The sequence below is a fragment of the Penicillium subrubescens genome (assembly GCF_028828155.1).
Source record: "Penicillium subrubescens strain IBT 31985 chromosome Unknown utg000007l_segment0_segment0, whole genome shotgun sequence".
Lineage (NCBI taxonomy): Eukaryota > Fungi > Ascomycota > Eurotiomycetes > Eurotiales > Aspergillaceae > Penicillium > Penicillium subrubescens.
Window position 1 is genome coordinate 459792 of NW_026643157.1, and position 23304 is coordinate 483095.

At 50.7% G+C, this 23304-nt stretch overlaps 7 protein-coding genes across 7 annotated transcripts; 4 read left to right on the forward strand and 3 right to left on the reverse strand.

Annotated features, from left to right (window-relative positions):
• Positions 1 to 329: 329 nt before the first annotated feature.
• N7473_009918 (bifunctional anthranilate synthase/indole-3-glycerol-phosphate synthase) lies at positions 330 to 2936 on the reverse strand (the record flags this gene model as incomplete). Its single annotated transcript, XM_057155857.1, has 2 exons — positions 330 to 2613; positions 2902 to 2936. 2 exons carry the CDS (start codon positions 2934 to 2936, stop codon positions 330 to 332), a joined length of 2319 nt encoding a protein of 772 aa, XP_057004512.1.
• Positions 2937 to 2984: 48 nt separating this feature from the next.
• Positions 2985 to 8633, forward strand: N7473_009919 (nucleoporin; the record flags this gene model as incomplete). The annotated part of the gene is made up of 4 exons (XM_057155858.1): positions 2985 to 3052; positions 3106 to 4030; positions 4092 to 7202; positions 7266 to 8633. 4 exons carry the CDS (start codon positions 2985 to 2987, stop codon positions 8631 to 8633), a joined length of 5472 nt encoding a protein of 1823 aa, XP_057004513.1.
• An 894-nt stretch (positions 8634 to 9527) lies between these two features.
• N7473_009920 (acyl--CoA ligase) lies at positions 9528 to 11567 on the forward strand (the record flags this gene model as incomplete). Its single annotated transcript, XM_057155859.1, has 4 exons — positions 9528 to 10582; positions 10689 to 10980; positions 11058 to 11161; positions 11333 to 11567. 4 exons carry the CDS (start codon positions 9528 to 9530, stop codon positions 11565 to 11567), a joined length of 1686 nt encoding a protein of 561 aa, XP_057004514.1.
• A 2316-nt stretch (positions 11568 to 13883) lies between these two features.
• On the forward strand, positions 13884 to 14453 carry N7473_009921 (uncharacterized protein; the record flags this gene model as incomplete). Its single annotated transcript, XM_057155860.1, has 1 exon — positions 13884 to 14453. The coding sequence occupies one exon, from the start codon at positions 13884 to 13886 to the stop codon at positions 14451 to 14453; it is 570 nt and encodes a 189-aa protein (XP_057004515.1).
• A 573-nt stretch (positions 14454 to 15026) lies between these two features.
• N7473_009922 (uncharacterized protein) lies at positions 15027 to 16108 on the forward strand (the record flags this gene model as incomplete). Its single annotated transcript, XM_057155861.1, has 2 exons — positions 15027 to 15185; positions 15308 to 16108. 2 exons carry the CDS (start codon positions 15027 to 15029, stop codon positions 16106 to 16108), a joined length of 960 nt encoding a protein of 319 aa, XP_057004516.1.
• A 948-nt stretch (positions 16109 to 17056) lies between these two features.
• On the reverse strand, positions 17057 to 18434 carry gpaA (guanine nucleotide-binding protein subunit alpha gpaA; the record flags this gene model as incomplete). The annotated part of the gene is made up of 4 exons (XM_057155862.1): positions 17057 to 17100; positions 17185 to 17741; positions 17864 to 18206; positions 18317 to 18434. 4 exons carry the CDS (start codon positions 18432 to 18434, stop codon positions 17057 to 17059), a joined length of 1062 nt encoding a protein of 353 aa, XP_057004517.1.
• A 3415-nt stretch (positions 18435 to 21849) lies between these two features.
• N7473_009924 (uncharacterized protein) lies at positions 21850 to 22913 on the reverse strand (the record flags this gene model as incomplete). Its single annotated transcript, XM_057155863.1, has 3 exons — positions 21850 to 22459; positions 22524 to 22686; positions 22757 to 22913. 3 exons carry the CDS (start codon positions 22911 to 22913, stop codon positions 21850 to 21852), a joined length of 930 nt encoding a protein of 309 aa, XP_057004518.1.
• Between the last annotated feature and the right edge of the window lie 391 nt (positions 22914 to 23304).

Here is a 23304-nt window from a genome sequence, read left to right on the forward strand (position 1 = left end):
GAAGTTAGAAAGTTGAGCTGGATGATTCGAACGACAGACCGGTCTCATAGAGTGGCATGGATATGGAAAAATCGGGGAGGCGTCAACTCGGATTTGAGATGAACTCGCCAAAAATATGAAGTGAAAAAGAAATAGAGTCTGACCTTAGGTAGTCGGCTTCGTTGACGTTTACGGATATATAGAGGCTGCTTGAGAGTATTTACAAATCCATTGCATTCTTTTGTCCAGGAGTATCATCTGGCAATGGATAGTGTTAAATTACGGGATGAGAACAGAAGTCACCCTCGCAAAAGGTCTAATATACCGAAATCTCGAACTGTTTAGAAAAATCATGCACGAACACTTTTGGCTGCCTTCACAAAGGCGCGGATCTTCTCCAAATCCTGAGCGCCGTTGGTCTCCACTCCGGAGCTGACATCCAATCCCACAACCTTGGACCCTGCCTCGCCCAACTTCTTGACGATATCAATAACATTGTCGGGGTTCAAACCGCCTGCCAGGATCACTCGCAAGCCTTCATCGCTGTCGAGGACCTTTTGAACACCTGCTTCCTCGAGCAATTGGCCGGAACCTCCCGCGCCAGAATCCAATAGAGGAAGCGTGTGGTATGCCCTGCGGGCAATTCCAAGATCACCTGGAGCGAACTTCCGAATTACCGGTACGGGGATCAAGCTGGCCCATTCCAAGGGCTCGGAGCCGTGGAGCTGCACGACGTCAAGACCCAGCTTCTGTTGTTGGGAGAGAACGTATGACAAAGGCTGGTTCATAAAGACACCGACAAGCAATGCACGAGTAGGATGACGCAAGACCCTGCTTGAATGCTCAAACCACTCGGAAGAGGTGGTTTTTGATATTTGCTCGGATGAGTCAGTCGACTGGACACCCGGTCGTGGTGTCGACTTGACTGTTTGTGAAATGCGCAGTGCCACATCATCGGGGACCAGCCTTGATCGGCCCTGAACCATGATGATACCAATGAGATCAGCACCAGCCTCAATAGCAGCCTTGGCCGCTTCCTCAGACCGTGTGCCGCAAATCTTGACCAAAGGCGAGCTGGTCGACGTCGAAGCAATCTTCTCAGAAGACCCGCCCAAAAGCTGTGCCACGAATGCAGAAGTGTCGGGTGCCCGCATCAGGGCCTCACCGACAAGAATAGCCTTAACTCCATCCTTCTTATACGCCTCCACGTCATTGGGGCCAGTAATACCACTGAGAGCACAGACAATCGTGGTCTCGGGCACCTGGTCCATCAGACGGCTAGTAGTACCAAGATCAACCTCGAAGCTGGTCAGATCACGGTTGTTGACACCAATCACCTCGGATCCTAGATCAACGGCAATCTTCATCTCCTCGGGAGTGTTCACTTCCACAAGAGGCTCCATGCCGAGGCTACGGGAGTAGTTGTACAGCCTCGTGAGAAGCTCAACACTAAGCATCTTCACGATAAGTAGAACGGTATCGGCACCGGCAAGACGTGCCTCCAAGATCTGATACTCGTCAAAGACGAATTCCTTCCGGAGAAGAGCGGGTCGGTTGGTGAGCCCCTCCAAGCTTTGGCGGACTGCCCGAAGGTCGTCAATAGTACCCTTGAACCACTCAGGCTCGGTGAGAACGGAGATGACACTGGCACCAGCCTTGGCGTACTCGCGGGCTTGGGCGGGTGCACACACATCGGCCGAGATGATGCCCTTGGAAGGAGATGCACGCTTGATCTCCGCCATCAGAGAAAGCGGATAGTCAGACTGTCTCAATCGGGCAGGGAACGAGATCTGTGGCGGCGCAATATTCAGTTCATAAGCGGCTTGGAGAGCCTCCGGACGCAGCGCAGGAATCTTCTTCTGCTCCTCGACGGCATTCTTCCGGTGGGCATAGATCTTGTCCAGGATTGACAGCTTCTTCTCCGCGGGAGCGGCAGCCTTAGGAGCAGCGCTGCCCTTGTTTCCAGCCCAGGTACCTGCGGTAAGTTTCAGGAAGTTCCTGAACATGGTACGTCCGTACTCAGTCAGAATACTCTCAGGATGGAACTGCACACCCTCCACCGCAAGCTCCTTGTGTCTCACACCCATGATGACGCTGTTACCGCTTCCATTCTCAAGCTCTGCCCACGAAGTCACTTCCATGCACTCGGGCACGGTCGAGTGGGTTCCAGCGAGCGAGTGGTACCGAGTGACAGAGAGAACCTCGGGCAATCCCTCATAGACGCCCTTAGAGTCATGCTTCAAGACCGAGGTCTTGCCATGCAGAATCTCGCCAGTCACATCCACCTTGCCACCAAATGTCGTGATCATACATTGTTGACCCATGCATACACCAAAGATTGGGATCTTTCCGCTGAAGTGTTTGATTGCCGCATTGCTGATTCCTGCGTCGGTCTCGGGATGGCCAGGTCCGGGGCTGATAACCAGTTGGGTTGGGTTCTTTGCGACGAGGTCTTCCACAGTAACTTCGTCATTTCGGAACACCGTGACAGTCGCGCCCTCTAGCACAAGGTACTGGTAAACATTCCAGGTGAAAGAATCATAGTTGTCAATCAAGATAACATTCGAGGCCGTGCTCAGTTTCGCCGCAATGGTGGGATGGCGGGGGAGTGGTCGACGAGGTCCGCCATGACAGCTGTAGGGAGCGAGGAGATCGAAATTGCAGAATCAATCGTATAAACACTGCGAGAGATCAATTGTCACCAGGCTCCACACGAAATTCCGTCAATTCACTCGGTATGGCCGCTTGTCAACCTTCCGGTGACTCAAAAGTCTAGAGAAGGCGGGTGACTTTGTAAGGCCTCACCGCCCGGCAGTAAACCCAGCCTAACCCCAGATAGGAAGTGCGGATTGTTGACCGCAGACGCGCAGAAAGAAAGTGCAGGTTCTGTTTGGAGCTTCCTGCTAGCTATAAGAGCTCAACCCCCGGGAGATTCCATCACCCTCTCCCTGTGCCATTCTCCAATCTAGCTCTTCAATCTTATGATGATCTAATCGTCTCGCCAAATGGCTCCCGTCCCGGAGGCCTATTTCCCGTCCCTGGACAAGTGCTTCTCCGGGGACGTTCAACTTTTGTACGCCCTGCCGAGCTCGTTTCCTTGTTTGGTATGATGCTGATTTGGAACAGGTCTTGGAGAAGGGCATTCCTCTATGTCAATGATCCAGAATCCCATGCCGACGATGGCAGCATTATCAAAGCTTTCCTGTCGCATCCTGAGAGCATTCAGCTGCTGTCGCGCAGCGTGAGCTCTTTCCCCGAGTCCTCCCCTCAATACAAAACCGAGTTCAATTCGAAGACAGCCGCAATCCATGTTGAAACAAATGCGAAGAAATCCTTCGATCTCACAGAGATCAAGGCCGATGCACAATGGCTCAGCGAAAAAGCAAGGATCGATGAAATCACCGCTCTGCGCATCGTCGTCCTCGAATGGCAGAATCGTCCTGCGACTCGCCTGACAACAACGTTCTCTAGTGAAGAGGCGACAAGCTTGCAGAGTGCAGCAGGCTCGGACAATCTGCGAATGTCGGTGGCTGGTCCTAACCTGGCGAGCATCCTGAAGCAGACCGCTGGCGACGCAGGGTCGTCCACGTTCAACACAGAGGAAAGCAGGCGTTTACGGCTGCGCACCTTGTACCTGTCAGAGAGGAGCCATCTCCTGAAGACATTCCGCAAGCTACTCGCGCTGTCACACCACACACCAACCGAACCGGTCCCCTCGAGCACACTTGAGAATGACTTGATTAAGCTAGGAATCACGATTTTCCGGGAAAAGTCCACTGGTCAAGGCCTATACAAGCTCCTTGAAGCGTGTATCAGCGCAGTTCAGAGCCGACTGCAAGATCTTGAGACCACTGGCGCCTGGCTCGGAGCGGCGGAAAGTAGCGGAGAGATAGAGGATATCTGGAGAACCACTCTCGTGGAAGAAATCGTTCACATTCTCCAGATTATGTTCCACCAGCTCCGTGCGTCACAGGCTGTTCCTTGTGGAGCTCTTTTGTTATCATGGCTTGAACTCATGCTTGAGTATGATTTCTTGGAGAAACTACAAGTAGTGAGTTACGCAGTAACCCTGTGTTCGAAAGCAATATCAGAATTCTGACGTCTTTCTTTAGCCCTGTGAACAACCCGTGGAGGTCTTGTTGCCTGTCCAGTCTTTTGTATCACTGACCACGTTGGCCTTCATGAAACTCCCACTGGCCTTCGAGTGCATTCTTAACAAAAAACAACCCGAGACAATACCCTCCGGAGAACCAGCCTACTTCCTATCGAAGGATACTCTTTCCAAGACGAGCGAGATCTTGGTGGGCGCATCACTTCATCAACTGGTCACGGTTCATCCTGCCGGCTTTTCATGGGGCTTGCTCCTCAATACTTTGAGCGAGGTTGCCCTTAATGACAAAAACGCCCGAGAAATCGAACAGTTCAACAGTGCTGTTGATTCTTTCAATGCCAACAGACCTCATTCTGCGCCTTCTCACGGTTCAGAAGATTCGTTGTATGAAACTCTACTGGAATCCGCCGGAGCGCCTCCATTTGGTAACGCGGAAACCTTGATAGCAGAGATGACTTCTGATATTTTACGGGAATCCGTCTTTAATCAAATCGTCGCACTTTCCGTCAAAATAGGATCAATCTCAGCAGTGGACGATGAGTTGACAGCTCGATGGGTTCGTTTGGAGCTTCTCGATCTCGTTCAAATTGCTACATACTTCCTGGATTACTCACCAGATATTATGGAATCCGTGCTGGGAATCTTGACGGGCACATCCGATGGCCTCTCATGGCTTTCAACAAAATCTCCGAGCCCCGAAACCGATCCGAAAACCGCCTTTGTCAACAATGACATCTTGATGGATAAGATTTTCCACATTGCGCGGTCTCGATTCCCCTACGAGACGGTTCCTTTCTTGAGGCTTTGTAGAGCCCTGGTCAGTGGCCACTCTGTGAATGACGATGGCCTGCCCCGGGTTCTAGAGGAGTTGGAAAACATGGACACCTTCACACAAATCGTCTCTCCCGGGTTCCAAGGATATGAAACCATTCGCGAGGATGAAAACGCCAACTTTGTGTCCCTTATTCGATCCCTTCCAATGCTTAAAGGGTCCTCGCACAACTATCTCCTCGGCAATGAGACAAGCAACGCCTTGGTCGTCAGTGGCTCGTCTCGAATCCCAACAGCAACTGTTGGCCAGGTGATTTCCGAGTCAAAGCCAGCAGTCGTCATGTGGCAGCATCAATATTCCTGCCTGAGTTATCTAGGAAGCTGGCTTGAGGAATGGTGTGAAAATGGTGCGGTCTCCTCGGGCTGGGATGCCGAGTCTGGCACGGAGATCATTGGACTCTTAGCAGATCTCGTCGTCAGTGCAAAGGATGTTCGCGCCCAGGACTCTGCAGGCACAACTGCTAAACGGATCCTGGAGATGGCCAGTGACGGGCTTTCTCGACAGGGCGATATAGTTTCGGTCGTCTTGGACATCTTCGAGCGGAACTTGCAAAGCATTGGCACTCAGGGTGATGCTGCTAACACGTTGGATCCCATCATGGCTTGCCTGCGATTTATTCAAGAGGTCATGAAGGTTCTTCCCAGTCGAGTGTGGCCCTTCTTCAGCCGCAGTAGCTTCATTGGATCAGATGGAAAGGGAGGAGTTATGTCTGGAGTGATCTCGGCAATGGAGATTCCCTCCGGAGAATATCCGTTCCTTGTAAGCTGCGTCAACCTGTTCGAGGCAGCTATCGACGATGCAGCGTCTCGTGCGGTACTGCGAAAGAGCCCCGGTAGCGTGGCTGGAAAGTCGACGATAGTCTCCGACTGCAGTGCCGGTGTTCCTTCCCATGTCATGAGGAGTATTCTGCTCAACTTCACACGGATAATGGTCGAGATCTACAACAGCAACGGCAACTGGAGGTTCAACTTCCCGGAACAGCGGTTCAAGATCAACGGCATGTTGGCTGCCTCTTTTGACCGCATTCTGTACTACGCCTATGGAATCAACGACAGCGCAAAGCTGGAATCCAAAATTACCGGCGTTTTCTCCGCATCAGCCACATACCTCCTTGATCTTCTTCGCCCTCGGTCCACCGCCGACCTCCCATTCAACCCAATCCTCCGATTGATCTCGGACGGTCTCCAAACTCCGCCTACCCTTCATATGCGCTATCTCACCCTGATTGAAAACCAGGTCAATTCCACCTTGAACCTCTGCATCAAGCTCGTACAGGCAGCGCGACTTGCGGAACAGCCTGCATCCTTGCTGGAGGAGCAGTTGTTCAAGGCCACTCCAGTCCTGGTCAAGCTGTATGCACTACATGATGCCTACCGGTTGCCAGTCGTTAGGCTACTGGAGATTCTCATCACAAGCGCTGCGTCTGATCCAGACAACGAGCCACCGTCACTCGTCGGCCACCTTGGCGCCGAGTCATCCTGTCTTTTCCTTGATGTGCTCTCGCAGCTCGACAAGCCGCTTGCGGATGATTCTCTGTTGCTTTCGGTCTGGCGCCTGCTAGCAACTTTCGTGAGCAAGCGACAACAGTGGCTTGCAGTCTTCATCCTAACTGGCGCATCCCCCCGTCAGACCCTGAAGAAATCCGACAAGGTTGAGGGTCCTGCCATGCGAGGCACTCCATTCTTGCAGATGGCCCTCGATAAGCTTGCCAACATCGACAAGGAAGAACCTCAGGTCGCACTGGCTTTGCTGGAGTTCGTGTCCCGTGCGCAAGAGAATTGGCCATGGGCTACGCCCCACTTGAAGAACCACCCTCAGTTTTTCACCAGCATCGTAAACTATGTTTCGAAGCTGAAGATATCGTCACTGTCCGTCACAGACCAAATATACGTCACGCGGATTGCCGCTGTCGTTGCAGACATCTCCGCTGTTTATCTCCACTCGGCCAAGGAAGCAAGAGACTGGAGTTTTGTGAAGACTCTCATTCCCCTCGTGCAGTGGTATGCTAAGGATGCAGTGGATGTTTCTGCCTACAACTACTCTTTGCATGCCAACCTGAAGAAGAACTTCGAGAGTCGGTACACTGGCTGCAAGATGATTGACTTCAAGCGCACTCCACTCGTCAGCCGTAGCCTGGGCAGTGATTACTATTACGATCTCAGCATGGGCCAAAAGTTGCTCTCATTCGACTTTGCCTGGACTGGAGGTAGTCGGAACCAGGGCTTCGCTGAGGAGTTTGCTCGTGCCAACATCAACTTGTCGCTAGTTGAAGCACAGGTGGTAAGTTCTAGTTTCCCGTCGTTCGCCCTTTTTCTTGAGATCATTATCGCTGACATATCATAGTCTCTTCTTAACAGCTGGAAATTCTTCGCCATCGAGCATTGTGCGGATTTCATGCCGGATCGCGAAATCCAAAAATCCATGGCTGTTGTGGCGCAGAACTGTCTCGAAGCCAACACCCGCACCGTGCCTCCGGAGGCTATCTTTGAGAGGATCCAACAAGTCCGTGTTGAGTTTGCCCAGGCCCTTCTTCAGCGCCTTGTGGAGGTCGAGTCCCATGGAGCCGAGGTATTCCGCCTGCTCGATGTTGTCTTTAGGACACTGCGTGCCCGACACCGGACCTATGAAGAAGCACTGATCAGTGATGATACCGAGTACTACCGGTCTCTCCTCAACGTGCTCTTCCTGGCTCTCCAGTTCCACTTGCCGGGGCCCAACCGCGCCAGCCCCGAAGCCCTCAACAAACAGCCCAGTGTCTCATCCGACTTGAGTGTGGTGGTTGACATCGTTAAGACCGTTGTCGCACAAGGATTCAAGTCGCTTACGACATACCTGCACGAGCAGCCGGAGAAGTGCACGCCGAAGGACTTTGCCATTATCATCGCCATTCTTCAAACTTGTCTGCAGGTCAAGAATGCGGACCGGTTGTATGACCACATTGCGTTCCACATCGCTGAGAACGACATTGCTCGCCATGCTACGACCTTGTTTTCCTGGGCCGAGCAGCTGACCGTAACGGGCGACCCTATCTACGGTGATCTTAGTATCTCGATCCTCGTCAAGATGTCCACTCTTCCTTTATTGGCCGAGCATTTGGCCGTGGAGGGCGTTCTGATGAAGTTGTCGACGTGCCGCCTCACCAACATCCTTCGTCAACCCAAAGGCTTCGGTCCCTTCGACCCCGTTCCCCGGTTGTACTCTATCTGGACCGGTGGATTCCTCCCACTTTGCTTAAATCTGTTGTACAATGTCGTCCGGGCGGCGCCAGAAGTTGCCGCCTTCCTCAATCAGTTCGAGGGCCAGCTTACCCGCGCATCCGAGTGTTTCTCCACACCCCATGCCACCACTGCAACCCCCGGTCCCGCAGCACAGTGGATCAGCCTGAGCATGGCCTCCGAAGCATACTCGCTTGCCCTGGTCTCATTTATCCTCACTCGCTTCCGCGAAGCAGGTGCCAGTGCTGGACTGGACGCGCAGTCCATCCAGGACTTGAAGTGGGACAAGGCGCAGGTCAAGGAGGATATTGAGGAGCTTCTCGGCCGCCGACCGGCCCTGCGGGCGCGTATTGTCGCTACAAATGAGAAGGAGGTGGAATGGTCGCGACAGAAGCCGACTGATGCGGGATCTGGTGCCGAGAACCGGCTGGAGGAAAAGGTTGTGAGCGAGTTACGGGCCACGGTGGCATGTCTAGGGGGCGAAGAGGAACCATGATAACCATGTTAATTTTATAGCCTTATTCGAAATAGTTTTCTTATTTTCCATGTATCCTGGGCTGGATAGGGGTGCAGCCGAAGTTATTTTTCTCGCATGGGTTCAATTAAGACCATTTGCATTTGTCGATCGTGGAAGCTAAGAATTGTAGAGTAAATGTGTAGTGGATTTGACTCAATTTTGTGCTTTGCATAAGTTATTCTACCGATATTAATCCGCACCTCGGTCGTTGTTTGGATTCAAAAGTAATGCAAAAAAAAAGTGTCCACTTGTACGGAGTACATGCCAACGAATAACAGGCTCTAACTTTGTACCTCGTATGTAAGCTTTCAAGCCCTCAACACATCTAAGATCTCACCATTTCCGTATCCCTGCATACCAAGATACGACCAGGTCTACGAAACCAAAAGAGTCCTATCATAATTATACTAGAGCAAAGTCTATCAATAGAATTCTCATATTTATCCAGTATTATCCATACAATTCTCTCTCCACCAGCACATCCGAGGCATCACCAATTCCGCCTCGGATTTCCCCGCATGCATAACCGATTTTATGCGGGGAAAGCTCCAACGATCAGCCACCGTGCGCATGCTGATTCGATCGCAACTCGGTCCTTTCCTGGTTATATGGCTATATGGGCGTAATTAGTGGATTGAGCGTGTTAATGATTCCGGGGCGCCTCTTTTAATGCTTTATTATCCAGCTCGTATGGAATTGAATAAGTAAGCGCAACACCCGCTGACTGCAGCACACGACACTTCAGGTTATACATCCACCTTCCAATCTCAACTTTCCACCTTCTGCTCTCTACTCTCAGCCCTAAATTCTACATATAGAACTATAACACCTCTTCAATCTCCTCTCTCCGCCGCCTTACTTCCCTCCTCCACGATGCCATATAAATCCCGCTGGCAAATCAACGTGCCCAACACCCACCTCGCCTCTCTCCTCCTCACCTCCCCCACAGCACCACTCTCCCAAACAAAACGATGCTACCTCGAAGCCGCCCGCCCAGACACCCACTACTTCACGCCCCATGATTTCCGCCTCTGGAGCCAACGCTTCGCAGCAGGCCTGCGCAAAGCCGGGCTGAAACCCGGTGATCGCGTCCTCCTCTTCTCTGGAAATGACCTGTTCTTCCCCGTCGTGTTCATGGGCATCATCATGGCCGGTGGCATCTTCACCGGTGCGAATCCAACATACGTCGCCCGTGAACTAGCCTTCCAACTGGAAGATAGCGGGGCGAAGTTCCTCATCTGCGCGGCGGCTAGTTTAGATACCGGTATTGAAGCTGCGCGGATGGCGGGGATGCCGCGGGACAAGGTCTTTGTCTTTGACAATGCGATTTATGACGGCCAAGGCCAGGGACAGAAGGGGTGTGCTTACTGGGGTGAATTGGTAGCCTCGGCAGAGGAAGGACGCGGGTTTACCTGGGAGGAACTGAACACACCTGCTTTGGCGGATACAACACTCGCCCTGAACTATTCCTCCGGCACGACAGGACGACCCAAGGGCGTGGAGATCACGCACAAGAACTACGTCTCAAACATGCTGCAATACACACACATGGGCACATTATACCCGGACTACGAAGAGCGACGGGCTCGTGCACGCTGGCTCTGTTTCCTGCCCATGTATCACGCCATGGCGCAGAATATCTTCATTGCGGCCGCATTATACCGACAAACCCCCGTTTATATCATGCCCAAGTTTGACTTTATTCGGATGTTGGAGTATACGCAGAAATTCCGGATTACGGATTTCATTCTTGTGCCGCCGGTGGTGGTGGCGTTGGCTAAGCATCCGGCGGTTAAGAATTATGATCTAAGCAGTGTGGAGAGTGTGGGGAGTGGTGCGGCGCCGTTGGGGAGGGAGGTTTGTGTTGAGGTGGAGAAGTTGTGGCCGGAGGGGAAGATTAATATCAAGCAGGGTTGGGGGATGACTGAGTGAGTGTGACTGCCAACCCCGGCTTGTCCATCTGATATTGTATATCATCTGGATGGGATGTTGGGTCTTGAAAAAATCAGAGAAATGCTAACAATTGCGATATAGGTCCACATGTTCCATCCTGGGCTGGGACCCAAGAGAGAAGAGTTTCTCTGCCTCTGTCGGCGAACTAAACGCCAACTGCGAGGCAAAGATCGTGGCCGACGATGGGGTCACCGAGATCCTGGAGCGCAACCAGAGAGGCGAGCTGTGGGTGCGCGCACAGAATGTCATGAAGGGGTACTGGCATAACCCCAAGGCAACAAAGGAGACTAAGACCGAGGATGGATGGCTTCGGACTGGAGATATTGCCTATGTGGATGACAAGGGGAAGTTCCATGTCGTGGACCGGATGAAGGTAAGCAGTGATACTAAGCAGTGTCCCTTGGTGAAACACAGATCATTGTACCCGATGCTAAAGAGTATTCACTGCAGGAATTGATCAAGGTCAAGGGCAACCAGGTTGCCCCCGCCGAACTGGAAGCACTCCTCCTCGAGCATCCAGCCGTGGCAGATGTAGCCGTCATTGGCGTCACAATGTGAGTACAATCCAACCATCATCCCCATTGTTCCTATCATACCCCTTCTTCTTTTCTTTTTCTCGTCTCTTCTTCCCATCCTCCCATCCTCCCATCTCCCTACCACTTTTCTTTATTCCCTCGGTCCCTCTACCCAAATTCAACACTGACAGCCGCCACCTAAACCAACAGCAACAATGACGAACGACCCCGAGCATACATCGTCCTCAAACCCGGTCAATCAGCCACTGCCGATGACATCGTCCACTTCATGGATGGCAAAGTCTCGGCAACCAAGCGGATCACCGGCGGGGTGGTTTTCCGCGATGTGATCCCCAAGAATCCCTCCGGCAAGATCTTGCGCAAGGTGCTGCGGGAACAGGCGGTTGTGGAGCTGAAGCAGGGAAGTGTCAGTGCTAAATTGTAGAGGGGGTTGACTTGACTTGTGCAAAGTATGAAGTATGAAGTGTGGACTGAACTACTGTGTGGAGTCTGAAGTGTGAAGTGTGAAGTTTGCAACTTTGCATTATTTAGCGATGCTGAACTCTTCTATTGTAGAAGTACTCCTATACCGACGCTAGAGAAATTCATATTATTACTTCTTAACTTGACAGGGGTATCTCTACTGTACTCTCTAGTGGTCGGTATTCCCTTCCATCCAATTTGTCCTTCAAGAACAGGACGAACCAGGAATACAATTCCAATCTGTCATAGATCGCGGCGATCTCTCACGGGGATCCAGGGCCCCGGTAACGAGACAGTGAGCACAGACAATCAACTGGTCAAGACTCAAGAGAGTACAGTAAGACACCACATAAACAGTGAGATAGCCGACCGGTGTGGGTCTATATGCCCTATGCAAGGTGATTCGCCCTCGCAACAGCCTCTTAGCCTCTTAGCCCTTTAGCGCTTGGCCCTAAATCCAGCGGCCAGCTGAAAGTGCCAGGCGGCGATCCACGATCGGGGCCTAGCGCTTCCAGAGCTCGGCTTTTTCCCGTTTACTCAATCAACAATACTCCAAACAGTGTGTGCAGTAGTTTGTGAGTCTGTGAGACTCATCATCAGCTCAGCCGGAATGGCTTGGCTGGACTTGTCTTGGCTTTGCTTTAGTTTGAGGCAAAAGTATGGACGGAGTCCCAGTCCAGCCCAGCCATGATCCATGCACGAAGGATCGACGCCGTAGACTAGAACTGGGATGGAAAGATTGGGGATTCTGGATTTTTTTCTCCGCAACCATGGCCGTGGGCGTGGGTCGGGTAATGTTGTAATCCCTGTAGAAAGACTAGAAGTGTACTACATACTGTTGTAGATATTGTTATTTGTCTATGTTTCTGGATTTTGCGACTCGGGTGGTCCAATTATGGGTATGCAACAAGGGTATGGTCGCTTAACACACCCTGTCAACAATCAAAAATCAACACCAAACCAGCTAATTAATTAGACAAACCCCCATAGCCAGGCCTTCAAAGTAAAGTACCTAAGAAGATAGATGTAGATCCTTGGCATTGACATTCTGCGGTAGCCTGTCCGTGGCGTCTGAAAAGTCCAGCTGAATCCCGCTTCGTGGCTTGGGTTCTGTGCAGCTGGAAAAAGGTCCCCCCTCCCCTCGCCTGATCCACCAGACTTACCCTTTCTAGGAATTCCAATTCATTAAATTTGAAATTCATCGCGGCACTGGAGGGGTCGAGACGCGCTAAAAGTAGTAAAGCAGTGCGATATACACCATAGTACTCCGTAGTGGGGGTTTAGTAGCACATGTAATTTGGAGGGGGGTTAAAGGTGGAGTTTAGTGTTGAGGATGGAGGCTCGCTTGGAAGGATTATTATGAGTCTGTGACAGCCTCTTTCTGTTTATTGGGAGTGATATGACTTTTTGGTTTGTCACGTTAGCTGGATTCTGCCTTTTTTTGGCGATCATTGGAAAGTTGTCATTGCTTTTGAGTTTGAGGTTTGTGATGGGTCATAGTGCTTTTTTGGTAGTAGGGGTTTTATACTTCGAAGCTTGGATATGAACATCAGCCTTGTCTTACATACTAGGAACTACAACATATGAATTACTTGGTAATGTATAGATGTATTTAGTTTTGCGAACCATTGTGTCACCCTGTCACCCTGTCAGAATGTTACACATTCTGACATTCTGACATCTGCACCTTCGAGGCTGACTGGGTGTATACTTGATGCATACAGTAGTTCATACTTCATACTTGATTTCGTACTTTGTACTCTATCCTTCCAGCGAGAACGATCGATCCGATCGGATCGCATCTTGGATTCCTAGTTTAGTCTGTAAATGGTCTAACATCTAGATCTTGTTTTCATGTTAGTCTAGTCTCCCCTCCATTTGCCCCGCCATCCATTCCGCTACTCTTCTATCGGTCGATCTCCTCTTCTTTGTTCCCATCCACCTCAGGCCCGCCGCCAATTCTTGACGCCTTCGACACCTCATTAATTAATCCTATAAATATACTCTACAGCCCTGGTATCCTATTTCGTAGTCCCTTAAACTCTCTCTATCCCCATTTTTCTTACCCATTTTGATCTTCTCCAAGGTCCTGAACTCTGCCCTAGGTAGTCCGTCATACAAACCCAGCACCCTGGTCATCGGTACATGAATCCCATCAATCTCTGGCAAGATCCGGCATTCAGCTCCCTGTCCTTCAGCTCCACGACTTATTTCACCCCTCTCTACTTTTCAGCTAAGCCTCAGGCTGTCAGCACACATACAACCAGGAGTCACCGCAATGCTCCCAACTGGACAAGACCACACACAACCACCCTGTCCCTACACCCTCCCAACCATCTTCACCAAACAATCCCTCTCGCTATTCCTCACCCTAGGAATCACCAGTCTAGCCTTAGTCCTGCTGCTGGTACTCCTCCTCCTGCACATCGCACGCCACTACCACCGTCCCGCCACAGCTACAACACTCGCCCCCCACCATCTATCCCAAATGGACGCCATGGAAAAAGGCAGGACAAGTCCAATGACCACCACCCCGCCACCGCAACCACTACCACAATCACCAACACCACCGCCACCATCCTCAGCCTGCGACGTGTTACAACCTCTCTCGCAGAGTGGTGTGTTCCCATCCAGCGGGGCGGTGGCGGCTAGGGCTCGTGAGCTGATGCAGATGCAGATGCAGACGGGTAAGGCATCTCCGTCTTCTCCGGGGATGATGATGGGGGGTTCGGAGACCGAGGAGTCCGAGGTGGCTGCTGAGGGGGAAGTAGGAGGAGTAGTGATAGCAGTGATAGCAGCAGCGGTGGTGGTGAAGTTGGTGGGTCGGTGCAGAAGCGTGGTGTATTGATGCAGCAGATTCGGGAGGTTGATGGGGATGGAAATGGGGTGCGGACTTGGCGGAGGGTTGTGACGGAGTATAGTTAGTATGGTTGATGGTGGCGAATGTCTAATTTTGTTGAGCTGGTCTTTGCTTTTTTGTTTGGTGATGTTTTTGTTATTTTATTTGTGTTTAGCCTGGAGGTACCTTTGATTTTGATTCCTGTTGTTAGTTTATGTTGGACTGTTGATTTGTTATCATCATCATCATCTGTGAAGAGGTTCTGCTTTAGCTTTTGTGTGCTTCGAGAATGATTGCCTGATACCCCAGGTGTATATTCAATAGCCGAGAAAAAGTTTGAATCATCGGTCGTATAGATAATCCTATTTTTGATCTAATATCATTGAGAAGTTGTGGTTGATCAGTGAGATCTATAAATTATTAAACAATCGAGAATTGATCCATGGGCCTGGCTGAGTCATCAATGACATCGGGCCGCGGGCTGGTGGCAGTTGGCATCTTCGACCTTAACTCTCTCTAGTTCAGTCGTCCAGCTACTCAAAGCACACAAGCACTGCTTCCATCCTTCAAGGGCCCTCCAAAATGGCAGTGACCGCATTCCCCTCAATGGAGGAATCACCCGATCTCACCCTCCTCAACGTGGCGCGACTCTTCACCCGACTAGAACACAACCTCCTCTCCCCCGGCTCGGAGCTCCGCACTCTACGCAATTCTGAGCTTCAACGATTGCGGGTTGCCAAGGTAGGAACGGTCCAGTCAGATCATTCCTCACAAAAGCCATGGCTATAGCTATAGCTTTGCCTATAAGCTCATCTCTACAGGCTACATGCCATTCTGGAACACCTTCTAACATCATCTCATAGAACGTCGACTATGCCCGCACCCTCCTCTCCCAACTAGAGCGCTCTCTTCCACAAATAAAACCACTGGATCGACGACACGAAGCACAGGCGGAAATTGCCCGGGACAGGCAGCTGCTCAAGCGTATGCAAAGTGTGCTCGATGAGGAAGAGTCTCGTGCCGAAGAAGAAGACGTCGGCGAGGACGGCGAGGTCGATGATGAGTGGAAGGAATTGTTTGCAACACCCATCTCGGCGAAAACGATAGATACGCCTATCAAAGAAGAGTCAAAACCTACGGCAATGGAACCTACGACTAAGCCGTTACCTTCAACATCAACATCCACGCCCACAAGCACAAGCACAAGCACAACCATACCAACATCAACCCTCCGCAACCGCACCACCCCCTCCACCAAACCAACCCCTATACCCTCTCAATCCGCAAAATCAACCAGCCTCGCCTCCACCTCCACCAAAACCCCCACCTCCACAACATCAAGCAAAGAAGAAGCCCTCACAACCTCCCGCCTCGAACAAGAAACCCTAACAACCTCCCTCCTATCTCTAGCAAGCCAACTAAAAGCCTCCTCACAAAGCTTCCAATCCACACTCGGAAACGAAAAGTCCGTGCTAGATCGCGCAGTCGCCGGAATCGACAAGACGAGTTCGACTATGGAAGCGGCGGGACAGCGCATGGGCATGTTACGTCGTATGACGGAGGGGAAGGGGTGGTGGGGCCGGATGATGCTTTATGGGTGGATTTTTGGGTTGTGGGTTGTTGCTGTTTTGATTGTTTATGTTGGGCCTAAGTTGAGGTTTTAATTTAAGTAAAGGGGGATTGGATGGTTGTGTTTTGTTTATTGATACCCGGACTGATTGTGATTGTTGAGGATTAGTAAAGTTGAATGGAGAGTGGATGCCGTATGAAGACAGTTGAGTTTGAACTATATCTAAACTAATCTCACCATAACTATCTTAAGAGTCTGTATCTACTCAAAGCCTAGTAACAACCCGAGAGTTAAAGGTCGGAAACCCGAAGATTCAATTCCTGTCTGACTATAACCCAACGACCGACCTGGCATGACACATGAGAAGAGACATGAGAACTCCGCGGATCCTGTCCATTTCCCCGTGCCCAGATTGCCCGGATGGTCGCTCGAGGCTTCCAACGGACGCGAGACCAAGGAAATGAGAAAGGGGGTAACGGTATGGATACATACAAGATTGACACAAAAAAATGAAAGAAAAATTGGAAAATTGGAAGATTGGACAAAACGTCAACGCGGGGGATGAGGGTAGGGATGTGGGCAAAGTTCAAAATCAAGAGATAGATGATAGGATATCCAGCATTTCAAATCAAACACAAGGGGGTAAGACATGAAGAAAAACAAAAAAAAAAGAGAAAAATAAAATAGGACAGTAGAGACGACAAGAAAGAAATAAGAGAAAGAGATGGTCCAAGAAAAGGTAGAGAGTTCCTGTTCCGCGTCGTCGAGAGCAGGAAGATAAGAACCGGCTAGAGAGAGAGGGAGAGAGAAAGAAATCGTGTCAATGTGGAACGGGCGGACGCAATTAAAAAGAGACACACAAGAAGAAATTGGTGACAGATGTGGAGGGAGAAAAGATAAGGAAAATGTTCAACGCCGGAATTTCTGGGAACGAGGACGAGGCTTTTGATCACATCCTGGCGAGATACGATTACAAGCCGAAGGAAATGACACATGCGATCTAGATTCAACACACTGCAACACCCGTGGGATGGGGGATTCATTAGATCAAACCACAGAGACGGAGGTTCTCTTGGATGATGATATCTAGAGAGAGTTAGCAAATGGCTCAGGATCATTGAGGGGTTGATGGAAAGCCGAGGATATCCCGCTTCCAGGTTCATAACATACCGTTGACGGCGGCCATGACGAAGCGGATCTGGGTAGTGTCGGTGGCACAGGTGAAGTGAGTGTAGATCTGCTTCTGCTCGGCCTGGTTCAAAGACACGAAGCGGTTGAGAATGTAGTCGCAGGCGGCAGCGTAGTCGGCACCACCCTCGTAGTCGGGGAAGTAGTTCTTCATGGGGCTGACGGGCAGCTTCTCCTTGAAGCGGTCGATCTTGTTGAGGAAGAGAATGATCGAGGTCTTGACGAACCAGCGGGAGTTGCAAATGGAGTCGAACAGGGTGAGTGCTTCTTGCATACGGTTGACGGTCTCGTCCTCGAACAACAGCTGGTCGTACTCGGAGATGGCGACCAGGAAGAGGATGGTGGTGACGTTCTCGAAGCAGTGAATCCACTTCTTACGCTCGGAACGCTGACCACCGACGTCGAACATGCGGTAGGTCAGATCGCCGATGATGAAGGTAGTCTCGGTAATACCGGTGGTCTTGACACGCGAGCGGAGAACATCCTGGTCAGTGGGGAGGTAGTCGGGCTGAGCGATGCGGTCAACAGCGTCGAAGTAGCTGGAGGAAGCAATATGTTAGCGATTGTTGGGCAATGTGCCGCGGGCGTGAAGCAGAACAAATAGAAAGCAAAGACGGATAGAAGGGGAATTGGAGAAAACCCCTCCAAAGTTCACACTTACTATTTGGCGGAGTCGTTCAGCTGATATTCACGCGAACGCTTGAAGCAGTCCTGAACACCAGTGTCGCGCCACAGAGCGCCGATAGCATTGCCGACCTCTGGGGGAATGCTGTCACCCTCAATTTGAGCAGGCTGCATAAAGATAGTCTGAACGTGGTACTCGTTGCGGGCATCCTCCAGAGGCAGCTCCAGAGACTCCATAGCCTCGAGAATCACTCGCATGGACTGAACTGTGTTGCTGTAGATAATTTCCTTGAACGATTCACGCTCGTCGCGCGAGTAACCGCCCTCATGAATGAGCTTCATCTGCTTGAGAATGGTGGATTTGCCCGACTCTCCGGCACCTGTGTATCAAAAACCCCCTTTTCGTCAGCCAATCGCTCCTCTCACACGATTGCGAATCACCATTCCAGGATCAATCGCATTTCCTTTGTATCCATGGGTGTAATCATACCGAGCAGCAGCATCTTAATCTCGTTTCTTTGCAGCATCTTGTCGCGCTTAAGCTGGTTCTCAATCTCCTCGTTCCGCGCCTTCCCCTCCTTATCCTCGGTGCTCATGCCACAACCCATGATGGCGGTAGTACGGGTTCAATGTAAACGATAGTCGATGCGGGTAGTGCGAGTCCAATCGACTCGTAGGGCTAGGGGTCAATGACGGGGGACTGTTGATGCGGCGCGGGAAATAAGTCAGCACGACGGAACTGGATGGATGTGTGTTTGCTCTCTCTGGCTTTTTTCGCTCGCTCTTGGACACAATCGCATCAAACAATCCACGCAGACTTGGCGACAGGTAGTACAAGCCGTCAACAGCCGACGTTTCAGGATGCAATCGGGTGGACGCAAGGGTGAAACGGGGGGGAGGATGAAGGAAGAAGTCGGATTATCCACGAGAACCAGAAGAGCGAAGGAAAGCTGCCGATAGGGAGAGCAGGAGGTCCACGGGATACGTACTGGGATAATGCCCTGGGAGATGGCGGAGTGAGAACGATAAAAACACACGCAAGAAAGGAATGGAATCAAGGGCCTTGGGAGTATAGAGGAAGAAGGACAGGAAAGAAGCCGATTACCCAGCTGAGAGAGAGAAGGGGAGGTTTAAGGTAAGGGGGTTTGCGAGGAGGAGGGGAAATTGGGAAGTTTCAGTAGGGGAAAAGGGGATACGCTCGTATTACCAGGCGGTCGGAGACGCGCCTGGGGGGAGACAAGAGAGAAGAAGAGGGAATTGGGGGTCATGTTACCCTTGATTCTGGGCAGAAAAAGGGAAAGATGACGATACCATGATCAGCCCCGTATGGATGATTACCCAAGATTACCCAAGATTACGGATTCTTCCCAAACGATACCATTTTGGTACCCGCTGGTCGATTTTGGCATCGCTGGGTTCGATGCAAGCATCGGATTGGTTGAAGATGTGGATCCATCTCTTTTTCGCGCCCGCCAATTCACCAATCAGATCTCGTCGAGACCCCCTTTTGCTGGTTTGCCTTCGATGGTTGCCCACAACTCGCCGATTGGAGTGTTTCGTTTCTCTTCACTCTGCAGCACCTGGACTATCTTGAATCAGGAGGCTCGGATTAGCTCGTGCTATGTATCCCGGCCTCATTATTCAGTTTTGGTCAATGATACGAAGAACCATATATACAGAATAGATTGTCCTACGTATCTCATTTATACTCAACATACGGTAGTAATTCCTACTATCCTTCGCTAGTATACATCCTCCACTTCAGGGGATCATCAGCAAGGAAACCACTTCCCATGCAGATCCTCGTGTGGGGGGCCCTTTCAGACTAATGTTATTGTCCGACGTCGATGGCTCCTCTCTCTCTCCATGCTCCAAGCTCCATTGTTATCCGATACTCCAGCATGACGATGATGAGCCCACTAAGAAGACACAGGAGACTGTCTTAGCAAGATATACGCTATACACGGGCCATGCTCTATACTTGTTTTGAGTTCGATATAGGAACATCGGAAATAAGTTATGTGGTACTATGCCTCTCATTCATAACTTTTCTACCTCGTTCGCTTAGAGCCTGATCATACAGAGTGCTATTCTCGGTCCCAGACCCGCTCGTATGAGACTAACTAGACCGTTGTGCAGCCTCAATTCTAGGGGGATTCCTCCTCAGACTGCCACTGCCTCAGCCTGGAACCCGATGAAAGAAAGATCCGAAACCTGCGCCACCTAAACCTGATCTCATGAACTACTATGTAACTATGCACCAACAGCTATCCATCTACGGAGTATACTTTTAGCCTCTGGTTCTAGAATACTTAGAAAAGGCATCGTCCGCGTCTCGCCCGTGACATTGAAACCTTGCGAAACGTGATATCCGAGTCACCGACCCGCTCTCAAGACTAAACTCCACAGAGACCTGGAGTCTGAGCACTAAGCTCTGCCGATCGCTAGGGGTATGGGGAGGCCAGAGGGGGTAACTTGGAAGAAAGTACCAAGTATGGAGTATTATTGTACGGAGTACGAAGCGAGAGTTTAAGCATGAATCTGACATTGGCCTGGCTGATATCGACCGAAGTACGGAGTACAAGTATCGGCATCGCCGCCAGAAGATTTTTCCTTTTGCCTCTCATAATGACATGCAGCAATAAGTGGAATGGCAAAAGCCAGGCGACCCGCCAGGGCACCTGAAACCGGGCCAAAAAGGAGACCGTATTGATCATACTCAATTTTGTTTACTATGGTCAACATGTAATAATCGTGTTGATATCCATTGCGAAAAATCTTAGTTAACTTATGGAATGGCTAATAATCATCAATATGGAGCTTATCGCTATTTTTTTTTCTTTCTTCTTGTCCCCCCTCTTTTTCGCACATGGCCTTTTGAGCTAACTATGGGGCGCGGCCCCCCTGAACTCGTAGAATTTCTGGAATTCCCACATCCTAAGGCGCTATCGCCCCTGACCCACTATCTAGTGCTTCTAGCGGCGTTTTTTTTTTGCCGCCATGTTGAGCTTGGGCTGAACTCGTAAGGGGAAAGGGCGGAACTATGGGATTGAGTGGGCAAATAATCTCCGTACTACTCTTCATGAATAACACTTCATTGTTGAATGAGGATATAATTGTAGATACTAATATAGTGCTCGTTTGAGTGCTGTGGCGTTGGAAATGCAAATGGCTGTATCGCAATACGTACAGGCTATACTAAAGTCGTCCGACGGCGTTTCCGATGACGGTGAGAGGTGACCTTATGCATGCTCTACGGAATACCTGCACGGGGTACGGAGTACTTACACATTTCCTTGATCGACGGCGCTTGATATCTTCTCAGCGACTCCACCAACCCTTGCTCCAGTCGATTGGTCGGGATATATGCCGCCAGTCTATTCAACATGCAAGTTCTGACTACACATTGTACGTTTCCAGAGCACGAGCTGGATATGCATACGTGGTGGGTATCCTATGGGCCGATGGAAGGCTCTCATATAATCCAGAACTGATCATCAGACACTGTACAACCTGAAGAAAACCAGGACTCAGGGTCACCGGTCAGTAGTAAACACTCAGTGGGATCTGCTAGCTCACTGACCAATTAGAGGCCCATCAGAGGTATCTAATCAATACTTAGTTCGCACGCAGTCTAGAAGCACTTCGCCTCAGAGAAGGATATCGAAGACCAGGAGAAGATGCAGCAATACTACTATTATTAAACTTTAAATGCAGTTGGTAGAGGCGGCGCAATCCTACATAGTAGTCGAAACATGAAACTACTGACTTGATTCTAACGTCGTCAAAATTAGCATTAAGAGTTGCATAATAGGCCCAGGCTACACGACCCAAGCCAGAATTGATCTCACGGTGCCTCATAGACATTCTCTTCCTTTCCCTGATGCCCAGTCGAACGGGAATCAAGCTCTGCCTCAGAGGGCTGCTGCGCCACCGACACATACTCCGGCTGAATAGGCTGCATCACTGGTACCCTGGCTGGTTGACCCGAGCCAGCAAGCTCGGGATGTTGTCTGGATATGTCTAACTCGGGCTTGTTATACTGTGTTTCGATTTCGTGGCGCGGTGGCTGTTGAGCCGGGGGCTTTGTGGAGGACCTTGGCCAAGGACAGGGATTATTGGGGCCGTTTTATTCAATGGCAGCCCCGTATTCATGGCTGGGTTTGGTGGTTGAGGTTCTTGTGGGAAACCAGGTGCCAGCTGTTGAGGTTGTCCTGGTCGTGGTCTCTGTCTCCGGCGAAGGAGGAAGAAAACGATGGCACCCGCGATCAAACTGATAAAAGCCAAGCCACCGATGACACCACCAACAATAGCCCCAACGGGTGCAGAACTACCGCGGTGATCGGATGGGTTTGAAGTAGCCGACGACGTGCTCGAAGCAGAGTTGGACGTCGTGCTGGTGCTAGAGCTAGAGCTTGAGCTCGTCGTCGAAGATGGCGTGGGATATCCAGCCGGATACTGTGTTCCAGTCGAGACACCGTTTGATCCAGTGTAAACAGGAAACACGATAGGATCACTAAATCCTTTCCAATATGGCTCCATTTGATACTCAATGCCCTCCTTTTCCGAGCATACGAACGACAAGTAATTGGGGCCATAGGAGAAGGTTACGCAATAGGGCTGGGTACCGGTACTGCATATCGTAGAACTCGTGTTAACCAGTGATTTAAGGATCGGATGTGCATATGCCAACATACCACCGTGCAACACTCGAAGAACAACCAGAGCCACTGCAGGACCAGGTGCTCCATTGGGCTTCTCCTACACACGCCGTCTGTGGCGGAATTGCATTGCCCACAAAATGGGCGTCGCTGTTCCAGAAGCATGTCACCGAGGGATCATTGTATGTCCATCTTTGATCTAGGGGTATAAAGATTCAGCATGAGAGGGTAAAGTGTTCGAAGCAATATTGCAAAGATTGTACACATACCATAGCCTGATCCCGAGAACCAGCCGCAAAAATTTGATGGAATGTGGTCAGCTCTCTTTGATAGGTTGAAAGCGGTCGGTTCTGGGATGAAATCAGGGCCAGATGTAGCAGTTGGAGGAAAGACGGTCGAAGACACAGAAAGAAGAGTAGAAACCATTGTGTGATGCTATCGATACTGGGCTCCTGGTATTGCTGATGCACAGAAAAACGCGAACATTTTGTGTCGCCACCCGCCTTTTGAATCCCCCTGAGCCGTTCTGTTAGAATCCTTTTGGCAGAGGCCCCAATCAAAGAGACTGTCAACTGCACAAGAGTGACAAGACTACGAATAAGATGCGGCTTTCGGGCGAGGCGCATCCGGGAATACGAGAAGGATGGACTTCAGAGGAAGGGATCATCAAGTCTAAGCGTTAGGCTCAGTTTCTACAAGATGAGATGGAGGATGAATGAAAGAGAACAAGCGGACAACGTTGAATGGAACGAGACCATGTAGAAACTGATTCGAAACCTGGCGGTGGCCTTGTTCGGTTGAATGTGGACTGCGGGAG